The following is a 13032-nucleotide window of genomic DNA, read 5'->3' as shown; positions in this document are numbered from 1 at the left end:
AAATAAGATGGCTGGTGACATCAACCGAAAAGTTAAGTTGTTTCAGAGGAGCAGCAAGTTATTACATTTGGATTAAAGATTACAAAGACATTTTATTTGAAATTAAGTGAACCGATGTATTGTGCACAATACGAAGAAATTAATGCATAAAACTACAAAAACTACAACTGGAAACTGTTTTATTCACATGCCAGAGCCAAATGCCGCTTGGCAAGCAATCATTTTGGACCCTGCACTGGACTATAAACAATTACCTAGTGAAACATAATGAAGAGTCAGAAATGTTTTGGTTTTTCCATTTTTTTAATTGGACATTACATTTTTTTCCATGAACCTCTAGCAGCATGAGCTCACTAGAGTGCATTTAGATAATGATGGGTGCAAAACAGCTTTCATTCAAAGACACAAATCATCATCACCAACAACAACATAATCCTCAGAAATCTATACGTATAACTATATATCTTAAAAAACCCATCACCACCACCTAACAATAATAATAATCATCTGACCGCCTCACATAACAAGCAGCAACCTTGTGTAATGCCAACCTCATTGAGGTCTATGTCATAAGTGTCCTGACCAACACATCTAACAACACCAGTTGCATCTTTACCTTTTAACACAAATAATTATAGAACAGTTACATCATAAACAGGAGTGGAGAACTTCTAGTACAATAAAATATGGAATAGATTCAAAGTCCATAATTTCCAATGAGATCAGTGGAATTTTCCCACCAATTTGATTGCGGCAGCAATGACGTTGGAAAAAAAAAGTTATAATTACTGGGAATTACAACTCTGGGGGTTTGTGATAGCTCTTTAGGGTGTTACAACAGTCAGGCCAGGTCACACAACCAAGCCTTGTTAAAATTAGTGCACCAAATGTTGATTTTGCAAAAGTGGCAACATCAATTCAGGGCAATCGCAGAACATTTATGTGTGTATTCTGACAAAGTTCTCAAAGAGTGTAGTGTTTACATTTAAAACTATATTTGCACTAAAAATGCTATATTTCTTAAAAAGGCTCTTCAGCCTTCTCCCTGAAATTTCAACAGATATATATTTACACAGGAAATGAAAACCACTGCTATTTTCAACACAAGAGGCATGGATTTAATCTCTTTAAATGGAAAAGTCTTGCAGCCTACTTGCACCATTATGACCTGATTAGATGTGTAAAAGTTGACAGATGGTGGAGTGCACAAACCAGTGTACTCTTTAACACTTCAGGACAGCAGAAGACCTGGAATGTTTTAGAAAGTAAGCAAAAGATGAAAAAATAAAAGGAATACCATACTAATGAAACAAGAAGGGTGCAGGGATGCACTTATCACCAGTATAGGAAAGGTGTAGCCATCACCTACGATATGTACAAATGCGCAAAGTCATGACCGCTATTTCATTATAGCAGCAGACACAATAGTAGCATTCAAGCCCCTCTAGCACTGCCATGAATCTCAACTAGAAGGGGTAAAACAGAGCCAGGGAGGGAGTCATCAAAATGGATAGATCTAATAGCGAACACAATCATTCACGCAGACCAAAGAACAAAGGTTTTCCAGGTGAACTATGCCTCACGAACAGTGCAATTGCTGCCTAGTTTTACTAGAAATAGACAATTTGTTCACCTCATCTGTACTTGCGCCCACCACAGCCAGTAATAAAGAGTATGCATAGAGCAAGTCCATTTGGGCTTGCAGTCAAAAGTGTATACTTTGAAAGGCTGAGTGCTCAACTGTGCACAAGACAAAACAGCACAGGAAAAACCATAGCCAAAACAGGACTGCAAAATCAAATCACTGTCAACGTCGTGGAAAAGCATGACTTGAAGAATGCAATTTTCCGAAATCACCATTTGTGCACCTAATGGGGGAAAAGCAATAAAGTTTGTACTGCACTAGCTCACTGGTCTCTGTCAGTGCACAAGATTTAACCATGTGTCAAAATATTAGATAGGATAGCGGCACAACGCCAGACACATTTCACAAATGCGCAAAAAGTTGATTGTACAAAACAAAGCAGGCAACACATTTAATATTTCTGTCAGTACAACAGATAAGCTTTTTTCCAGACAAAAGCTATAAAAGAGAGAGCATTTGAACCCTGTAGGGGCTGAGGGGATCTAAGACAGTGTATTGTGTGCAAGCAGCTGGGGAAATCTTGGGCAAGCAAGAAGGCCATGGCAAGATTACAAATGACTGGCAACACTTAATGTACAAATCGCCCATTGGCGCCACTCAGAAAAGTGCAAGGCTCTCAATATTATGTACTCTTCAAGTTCCAACTCCAGGCACTCAAAGAGCCTTGCGTTACATCCATCAAACAGTCACTTTATTCAGTACCATGTAGGCTACCCCTCGAGTGCCTTGCGGCAAACTGAAAGAAATAAACTTTATCGCACATACTAGTTTTTTCAATTTCTGTCTGTTGACTCAGTTCCTATAAACGTACAGTGTTAATTCGCAAGGGCTGCACGTTCTTTCCATTTGCATGACTTTGACCAGGGCTGAAGTATGGAAAAAGTTTAGCGGGGAACTTCTCTCGGTATGTGTAGAGCCAGGACATGTCATCGGCATTGTAGAAAACCAGCAAACCTTTAAGGTAATCCAAGTAGACGCCCACCTTCTCAAGCTTGCTCTTTACGTTGAGGCGCGTCCAGGGCTCGGTGCATGCGCTGTACTGACTCCCGTCATGCATAACGATGCAGTAAAAGCCTCGACTTGGTTGGATTTGAATACTACCCTTGCGGTTGACCGTCTCATTGGCTACACCGATCATCCACTGGGTTTTCTCAGATACCATTACCTCCCAGTAGTGGACACCACTGGAGAAACCTTCAGCTCCTAGCACGGATACTTCCACATCAAACCGGCGTGGGGAATCTTGAAGTGGCTGTGGATGCAGGTTACCATACGCAACTATAGTGCAGTCGTCCGACAATATCAGCCGTTGATGAGCAGTGATGTGGTCCATGGTTAAAGCAGCAGGCACTGTGAAGGTAAAGACAGTGGAAATGAAAATTAGTGCTTTCACCCAAAAAAAAAAAAAAAGCCATTTTGACAAATTGAAAAAGGCTGAAACAAACTATAGGCAAATACATGAACACAGATGGTTCTAGCTACAGAAGCTTGATTTTGTTTGCCATTATGTAAAAAAAAATTGGGTAAGACCACAATTCATAACACAACGCAAGGGTGCGTTGCAGTCTCAACATTGCTGCAAGGGGTGCAATAGAAGACATAAGTGTGGACTGTTTGCTTCTATGGTGAGTTTTCTCTTTCAAGCCTACTACTGTCATTGGCAGAGCAACAGTTTGAAGAGAATACTTCTGAGCAAGTAAGCTGAAATCGATATTTTTGTAAGCAACTTGTATAACACATCCAGTTTAAATGGCACAGACTTATGAAGGTAACTATCACCCCCTTGAGTACTGAGGTTTGCTACCCCCACAGAGTATGGCAAGAATGGACATTAAACCCATTCAACCGGACCACCCATTGGTCATGTGCTCGTACCTGTGTATGCATACTTGCATAAAGAATGTTTCTGCCCTAAACACCTGATTATAACAACACTGTTGAAGGTGTTCATTTTCTATAAATATATGACTGTAAAGTATTTACCATTTTATTGAACATATTACAGTTTTCACTTTGCAACATTTGTTTCAGAATCATTTCAAATTAAATGTTAATTTAGTAAAATTAAAAGTGTAAAAAGTGTTAACAATTTAAAAAAGGCAGGGAATGTAGCCATATGAAGATAAATGGCTAGATTTATCTTCGCTACTCATCTAAATCCAATCTTGCACCAACATTTTTTTAAATATCCAGGAAGAATTAAAAAGCTAAGCAAAAGTTGTCACAGTTCTGGTGCTGCTGCTGGTCAGCATTGCATTCTTTACCAAAGAAGGATAAATAAAACTCCATCCATCAACCGCTGCTTGGCCAGCAATGCCTAAAGCACACAGTCTGCAGTACCCAGTTATGGTGCCAGCTTGCTGTGGTTCCAGAAGTGTACAAGAGTGCCAAAATAATGGACCCAGAGCAGAGGCAAACCCTGGATTGAGAACAAGTTTCCTGTGTGAGTCATTATACATTGGACACATCTTAGTACAGGCATACAAAACAATGGACACAGACCATATAGCAAAATAATCCCAATAGCTTGGTCTGGAAGAGGTGAACAAAGAAGTATGAGTAAAGTAACAACACACTATGATACGGAACGTTCCAAAATATAGTTCTGTGAAGTCGAGCTATGATGAATTGTATAAAGAACAAGAAAGTGGATTAAATATGGGGAGATGATGAAGCAGAGATGAATTGGAACTTGTAAGGTCTTCTAATCTGAAGCAATAATTTATCAGACATGTTGTGCATTCTTTCATAGTCCAGGGAGGTTTCTAAATGCAAATTGTTAGGGTTGGCATGAAATCAGGTTCTCTTTGCCTTAATTTCACTCTCTCAGTTATTTGGGAGCATTCTGAGTGAAACAATGCTGGCTTGTTTTCCCACTGCCTTAGATAGGCATATCTGCCAGAGACCATAGAAAAAGGGAACTTTGCCATTTAAAACATCTGCCACAAACAGCAGACTCATAGCACTGTCCAGAAGATACAATGTCGCCACTTCCACTCTTTGACATTGGCAGTTGAAGCTTCAGGTAACCTATAAATAATTTAACCTCGGTCGCCTCAGTTTCAATCCATCTCTGCCTCTCTCTTGCCCTCTGAATCACATGCATAAAAACAAGCACCAGTAATACACTTTGGATTCAGAAGGTAAAAAATTATGCTGTTTAAGTTGAGGAAGAAAATATGGATTTTGAAAACAAATCATTCTAAAAACTAAATTTCAGTACAGAACACAGGTCAAGTCAAGTGGTTTTTGTTGTCGTTCAACCATATACAATTAGTACAGTACACAGTGAAATGAGACAACGTTCCTCCAGGACCATGGAACATAAAACAACATAGGACAAACACAGAACCACAGACTAAATAACATACCTATATAAAGTGCACGTGCAAACGTGTGCAAAAAGTACGGGACAGTACAATAAATTATAAAAAATTAACAGGACAATGTTCACAGTGAGAGACAGTGCAGCGCCGACCAGTATACAGTAGTGCAAAAAGATGAGAGTTTCTTTTCTAAAAATGCCAAATGTAATCATAACATACTATGAGAGAGTGTTCTATGCACATAGCAGTTATTGAGGTAGCAGCCAGGTATGAAGTGACAGTAATTAAAGTGCAACTCAGGACACGTGTGTGTGTTTGTGTGTGTGTGTGTGTGTGTGTGTGTGTGTGTCAGTCCAGACTCTGAGTATTGAGGAGTCTGATGGCTTGGGGGAAGAAACTGTTACACAGTCTGGCCGTGAGGGCCCGAATGCTTCGGTACCTTTTGCCAGACGGCAGGAGGGTGAAGAGTTTGTGTGAGGGGTGTGTGGGGTCATCCACAATGCTGGTTGCTTTGCGGATGCAGTGTTTTTTGTAAATGACTTTGATGGAGGGAAGAGAGACCTCGATGATCTTCTCAGCTATCCTCACTATCCTCTGCAGGGCTTTGCAGTCCAAAAAGTCCAAAACCAGGCAGTGATGCAGCTGCTCAGGATGCTCTCAATAGTCCCTCTATAGAATGTAGTGAGGACGGGGGGTGGGAGATGTGCTTTCCTCAGACTTCAAAGAAAGTAGAGATGCTGCTGGGCTTTCTTGGTAATACAGCTGGTGTTGAGGGACCAGGTGAGGGACCAGGTGAACACCAAAGAATTTGGTGCTCTTGACGATCTCCACAGAGGAGCCGTCGATGTTCAGCGGAGAGCGGTCACGCTGTGCTCTCCTAAAGTCAACAACCATCTCTTTTGTTTTGTCCACATTCAGAGACAGGTTGTTGGGTCTACACCAGTCCATTAGCCGCTGCACCTCCTCTCTGTATGCTGACTCGTCATTCTTGCTGATGAGACCCACCACGGTCATGTCAATTGCGAACTTAATGATGTGGTTCGAGCTGTGCATTGCTGCACAGTCGTGAGTCAGCAGAGTGAACAGCAGTGGACTGAGCACGTGTGGTGGTGGTGGAGATGCTGTTCCCAATCCGGACTGACTGAGGTCTCCCAGTCAGGAAGTCCAGGATCCAGTTGCAGAGGGAGGTGTCCAGGCCCAGCAGGTTTAGCTTTCCAATCAGGTGCTGGGGAATTATTGTGTTGAATGCTGAGCTGAAGTCTATGAACAGCATTCAAATGTATGAGTCCTTTTTATCTAAGTGGGTGAGGGCCAAATGGAGGGTGGTGGCGATGTCATTGTCTGTTGAACAGTTTGGACGATACGCAAACTGCATTGGGTCTAGTGAGGGGGGCAGCTGGGTCTTAACCCTCTGGGATCGAAGGACGTGCCGGCGCGTCCTGCTGGATATTTTCGTCATTACAGCAGAAACAATTTAAAATACTCTGTCATTTTTGGGTATACAGATAAGTGTAAGACATCATTAGAGACTATAAAGGGTCTACTTTTATATGTGTACACTCACAATAACAACAAAATCTGTGCTTTTGTAAAATAAAGAAAATAAAAAGGGTGAGCTTTCAGCAGTCTCTGTGTTCAAGAGCATATTTCAGAAATGTCACAAAAATGAACTGAAACTCCACGAATACTTTTCTCACAAACATGAAACATATGTCTAAAGAAAGCTTAAAATGTCTACTTTTAAATAAAACAATTCAAATTTAAAACAAATATTCTCCTACAATGCAATCTGTTTGAAACAAAGCATTGTACAGTTTTTACTGGTCCATCTCATTATCTGTAATGTGATCCCACCCACCAGCAGAGTGCGCCATTCATACGCTAATGTGCTGAGACGATCAACGCAAATGTTCATGCCCCCGACTGTGTTCAGAGGTTTAATGTAATGTAATGTAAACACAACATAACTCAACTTTTCTGCATGTTTGTAACGATATACAATCAAGGAATCTCCTGGATATTAAGGAAGAGTTAACACATTCCTCAGAAGAAGAGCAGGACTCTGATGAATGTTTGTATTTTGAAGAGAGACTTGATCCAGCCGAGGATACAATTTCAGACGAGTAAGTCAACAGTTTTCATTAGCTGACATGCTATTTTATATATACATGTACATATTTTACTTGTGGGACTGTTTCCAGACTTGCCAGACAGGATTCAGAGTATTGACATATGAAATATGACTCCTAATAAGCAAGTTTTAGTTACATTTAATTGCTGTTTAGGCTAAAGCAGGTATTTCAACTGTATGCTGTATAATATAAATAGGGCATGTCAAAACTTCTCCAGGGCCCAAAATACCCACAGACCCCAGAGGGTTAATGTGCTTCATGACGAGCCTCTCGAAGCACTTCATGAAGATGGGTGTGAGTGCGATGGGACGGTAGTCATTGAGGCAGGATACTGAAGACTTCTTGGTATGGGGACAATGGTGGTGGCCTTGAAGCACGTTGGAACGACGGCGCTGCTCAGAGAGATGTTGAAGATGTCGGTAAGAACATCTGCCAGCTGGTCTGCACATCCTCTGAGCATTCTACCAGGAATGTTGTCTGGTCCAGCAGCCTTCCGTGGGTTGACTCTATGTAGAGTTTTCCTCACATCAGCCATGGTAAGACAGAGCACCTGGTCGTTGGGAGGGGTGGTCTTCCTCGACACCACGCCGTTCTGTGCTTCAAACCTAGTGTAGAAGTCGTTCAGCACATCGGGAAGGGAGGCATCTTTGTCACAGGCAACTGATGTTGTCCTGTAGTTGGTGATGGCCTGGATGCCCTGCCACATGCGCCGAGTGTCGCCACTGTCCTTCAAGTGCCTGCGGATTCTGTGGCTGTGTGCGCGCTTTGCCTCTCTGATGGCCCGGGACAGTTTGGCCCTTGCTGTTCTTAGGGCAGCCTTGTCTCCTGCTCTGAAGTCAGAGTCTCAGGTCCTCAGCAGCGCATGCACCTCCGCAGTCATCCACGGCTTATGGTTGGAACGTGTGGTGATGGTCTTAGAGAAGGGGACATCATCAACGCACTTGCTGCAAGTAGGTAGAGTGCCATATGCTGCAGCATCCCTGAACATGTGCCAGTCAGTACACTCAAAAGTCAGAGTCGGATGTAGTCCAGTTTATCTGTTTTTAGGTTTGTTTTTAGCCTAGCACGGACCCCCGCCCTCTTGCCGCGCTTTTGCTTCCTCGCACACCGCTTACGACGTCCCCTCCCCCGGACACTGGCATCAGGCGACGCCGAGGACTGGAGGCCTGGTCTCCGCAGCAAGCCGAGTCCGCGTAGCAACTCCTGCAGATCATCATGCAGCTTGGTTGTTGCATGAATCTTATATTTTAACAGTGTCTGACGATGGTAGACACGAACACCAGTTGCTCCGATGTCCATGTGCCGTAAAAGTCGGACTAAGTGACAAAAATAGCACCATTTTGGATCCGGAGTGGCTGCTGCGTGCTACCGCGCCGCCATCTTGGATCAATCCAACTGCCAACAGGTACCAAGAGCATATCCGTGTGGAAGGATTTGAACTGGATTTAATTAATTTTACACTCAGTCAGGGATGCTAAGCGGTGTAAAAGATGCTGGTAAACTGGAGAATTGATTAAGAGCGTGAGATATTCCCTGCCTTATTATTTTAAATAATGCTCTGCCTCAGGTGGTAACTGTGAGGGAATACAGATGGAGGAGACCTTTCCTAGTTCTTCTTTTTGCTGCTCTGCGATCAAAATGGGTGACTTGTACAGGGCTCAATTAAATGCATATTATCTCATTCGCAGGGCTACAAACATGCAAGTGTTTGTGTTGATTAGATCATTTATAATTGGACTCACTTATACATGCAAACCTTGAAAAGACTGATTACTTCAATAACAGCAAATATGTTTTCAGAGATTATTCATTGAACAAATAGATTTTCATATTTTCTCAAGAAAATCTGAGCTGTGATTGTTCCTGCCAAATTTGCCACCATGACACTAAAGCGTTACAAGCAGTTACTATGCAGTGGCAAAGGTGTTCTGAGTGCTTTTTAGTGCATTGTTATGTGGTTGCTAACTTGTTCATGCTGCTTGCTTACTGGTCAAGTCTCTGTTAGCCCTTTTCCACAGAAATGGCAATGTTCTCATGCCAAGCGATAGCTGCAATCTCCTAACTAAGTCAGTAGACCCCTTACTGAACAAAACAATGCACAAGTGTTAGGAAAACAATGCACAAGGAGAGTGTTAGGAAAGCCAATACAGTTGGCAAATATTATAACTTACTGAGATCAGTGGCAGAGGACACTGACGATTATTTTACAGTGAGGAAAATAAGTATTTGAACACCCTGCTATTTTGCAAGTTCTCCCACTTAGAAATCATGGAGGGGTCTGAAATTGTCATCGTAGGTGCATGTCCACTGTGAGAGACATAATCTAAAAAAAAATCCAGAAATCACAATGTATGATTTTTTAACTATTTATTTGTATGATACAGCTGCAAATAAGTATTTGAACACCTGTCTATCAGCTAGAATTCTGACCCTCAAAGACCTGTTAGTCTGCCTTTAAAATGTCCACCTCCACTCCATTTATTATCCTAAATTAGATCCACCTGTTTGAGGTCGTTAGCTGCATAAAGACACCTGTCCACCCCATACAATCAGTAAGAATCCAACTACTAACATGGCCAAGACCAAAGAGCTGTCCAAAGACACTAGAGACAAAATTGTACACCTCCACAAGGCTGGAAAGGGCTACGGGGAAATTGCCAAGCAGCTTGGTGAAAAAAGGTCCACTGTTGGAGCAATCATTAGAAAATGGAAGAAGCTAAACATGACTGTCAATCTCCCTCGGACTGGGGCTCCATGCAAGATCTCACCTCGTGGGGTCTCAATGATCCTAAGAAAGATGAGAAACCAGAACTACACGGGACTAGCTGGTCAATGACCTGAAAAGAGCTGGGACCACCGTTTCCAAGGTTACTGTTGGTAATACACTAAGACGTCATGGTTTGAAATCATGCATGGCACGGAAGGTTCCCCTGCTTAAACCAGCACATGTCAAGGCCCGTCTTAAGTTTGCCAATGACCATTTGGATGATCCAGAGGAGTCATGGGAGAAAGTCATGTGGTCAGATGAGACCAAAATAGAACTTTTTGGTCATAATTCCACTAACCGTGTTTGGAGGAAGAAGAATACCATCGCAAGAACACCATCCCTACTGTGAAGCATGGGGGTGGTAGCATCATGCTTTGGGGGTGTTTTTCTGCACATGGGACAGGGCTGACTGCACTGCATTAAGGAGAGGATGACCGGGGCCATGTATTGCGAGATTTTGGGGAACAACCTCCTTCCCTCAGTTAGAGCATTGAAGATGGGTCGAGGCTGGGTCTTCCAACATGACAATGACCCAAGCACACAGCCAGGATAACCAAGGAGTGGCTCTGTAAGAAGCATATCAAGGTTCTGGTGTGGCCTAGCCAGTCTCCAGACCTAAACTCAATAGAGAATCTTTGGAGGGAGCTCAAACTCCGTGTTTCTCAGCGACAGCCCAGAAACCTGACTGATCTAAAGAAGATCTGTGTGGAGGAGTGGGCCAAAATCCCTCCTGCAGTGTGTGCAAATGTTTGACCTCTGTAATTGCAAACAAAGGCTACTGTACCAAATATTAACACTGATTTTCTCAGGTGTTCAAATACTTATTTGCAGCTGTATCATACAAATAAATAGTTAAAAAATCATACATTGTGATTTCTGGATTTTTTTTTTAGATTATGTCTCTCACAGTGGACATGCACCTACGATGACAATTTCAGACCCCTCCATGATTTCTAAGTGGGAGAACTTGCAAAATAGCAGGGTGTTCAAATACTTATTTTCCTCACTGTATCTTGAGCATGACTGACTTTATTCAATACCTCGGTTAGATAGCAGGCTTGTTGGTATCAGAGTCCACAACATCATTGCTCTGTCGATTTTGGTTAGGTCCTTCTTATGGTCCCTGTACTCACTGAAGTGTTTTTCAATTTGTTTATGTTTTGGTCAATTGTCCAATTGAAGCCGCCATGCACCATTTCGTGCTGTATCTTCTTGTAGACAATTTATTTCCTTTGTGATATTTCTAATATATCTCGGATCTCCATAAAGACCATATCACAAGTAGAGTGCTAGTTTCATCCGTGTTACCTGAAAGCTTTTTATGTCGGATAATTGTTTGTTGTTATAGAGAGAAGTAGTACTTCTTGCTGTAGATGGTAGCTAGTGTTGTTGTTTGGGAAAACTTGACCTGGTGACGCAACATTATCCCGCTCTGACGTAATAGCAGTTTATGAATGGATATTTTCAAATTTGTCTTTGCATTTATTTTGAATAAAGTGAGTAAAGGCATGGTCACATTTACCTTGGCACGCCAAAAATGCGCAGATGAAATACATCTCAATGGGAATTTGCGTGATCATGATTTTTGCGCAACGGACCTAGCGGAATTTGTGTGGAGTTGAAGTTTGGTGAACTTTGACAGGCAAATTCGCCATGTTGACCAATAGGAAGTTGCTTGGTTTGACAGTGACCTCTGTGTGAGTGGTGCTTCGTACACAGCTACACTGAATATTCACAAATGGACAAGGGTAGGATTCTAACGGAGAGTTTCTTTTTAACTATACTGTCCCAATAAATTGCAGTATTAAAAAGAGCAGAATTTTTTGATTATGTACTTTTTGTGGACAAATTATTGAAGACGAATATTGCACATTTGAATTTTTAGATGCAACATTTCTCAGGCTTTAGGTGTTAAATGTGTGAGGATGTGTATTCATCAGCATGTTACATGACCTTTTATACAAGCCTCCTAAATTTAAAACTGGTTTTGTCAATAGGTCAAAAAGAACTTAAATAGATTTCCCTTTATAATAACTTCTATCAACATATTGATAAACATTATTAGATGACATATTTAAAATCACAGTGTTGCAATATCAATCTGAAAGTTGCTGTTCAAAAGAACTTAGAAATGTGGTTGACTGCTCTGTGATGTCACAGTAATTTCATTTACAGTAATAGCAAAGCTTGCCTTAGAAAATACAAAAAATGTAACTTTAATACTACAGCTAATGCACTATTCAGAATCAGAAATTGCTAAATAAAATATCAAGAGTTTTCAAAAAGGCAAGCTAATGATGTTAACATTTCACCTGCATTTTCATAGTAAACACACAAAGTATGTGTTTTCTCAATATTGTCATGCTCTCTGTTACAGCTTAATTCCAGGCAGTAATTTTGGTCCATTACCTGGTGAGATATCCTGATAGAGAGATTTCCAAATGGTATATTGCAGCGGCCCCATATATTTGGATGTCGGGAAGTCTTCATAGGTAAGGTTTGTTTCGTGGATCTTTCCTTTAATTCTGCGGAAACACAAGAAATCAACTGCATTATTCAAATTCAACATTGGCTACCCACCAAACCCAAATCAGCTGAGTCTTTTCTATTCAGAGCAGATCCTCTTTACAAAACACTCATTTTGGATCTTACTGTGTTTTCTATAGCTGTGCCTCCCCTGCAAAGTCAAACAGCCCAAATTCACAAGGGGAACTGAGGTCAATATGGGCAACATTCCAGATTGCTTTCATTCCTGCAACCCCAACATTAATCATGCTATTCCATCTCCATATGGACTTCTACTCCGCTAACTCACTCCTCTCTTGTCAAATTAAAAAGGGTAGGGAAGTTCCTCTGATTGGTGAGCTAAACTCAAATATTTACCCAGATTAAGCTGTTTTAATCTCTCTACCCAAACAAACTTTAGCCTAGTGTGGTCCAAAGTCTTGAACAGTCATCCCTCCTCTGACTGGGCGCCTGTCACATATGGCAAAAGGCAATGTTCAAATACTGACAGAATGCTGGATAAGTCAAATAACCTGACTTGCCTTGGTATCTTCCACCAGCAATACCCTCCACGAATCACTTGCTCCCTGACCAGCAGTTACAGGAAAGAAGACAAAACGTTTTAGACCAAAGAATCTTAAACTACCATCAAAATAC

The 13032-nt window shown here is 41.6% G+C and overlaps 1 protein-coding gene across 2 annotated transcripts in view; it reads right to left on the bottom strand.

Moving 5' to 3' along the window:
- Positions 1-292: 292 nt before the first annotated feature.
- LOC127632382 (E3 ubiquitin-protein ligase TRIM62-like) overlaps positions 293-13032 on the bottom strand; it is a 92310-nt gene continuing 79570 nt past the window's right edge. The window contains exons 5-7 of one of the 2 annotated variants that reach the window (XM_052110941.1): positions 12918-12962; positions 12280-12395; positions 293-2995 (exon numbers count right to left, since the gene is read on the bottom strand). In XM_052110941.1, coding sequence (XP_051966901.1) covers positions 2445-2995; positions 12280-12395; positions 12918-12962 — 712 coding nt within the window. In that variant the 3' untranslated portion in view covers positions 293-2444. The remainder of the gene's footprint in view (positions 2996-12279; positions 12396-12917; positions 12963-13032) is intronic. The other variant, XM_052110942.1, reaches the window with a different exon arrangement.

Source organism: Xyrauchen texanus, chromosome 39 (genome assembly GCF_025860055.1).
Source record: "Xyrauchen texanus isolate HMW12.3.18 chromosome 39, RBS_HiC_50CHRs, whole genome shotgun sequence".
NCBI classification, from domain to species: domain Eukaryota; kingdom Metazoa; phylum Chordata; class Actinopteri; order Cypriniformes; family Catostomidae; genus Xyrauchen; species Xyrauchen texanus.
The sequence above is the reverse complement of the archived record's forward strand: the minus strand, read 5'-3'. Positions and strand labels throughout refer to the sequence as shown.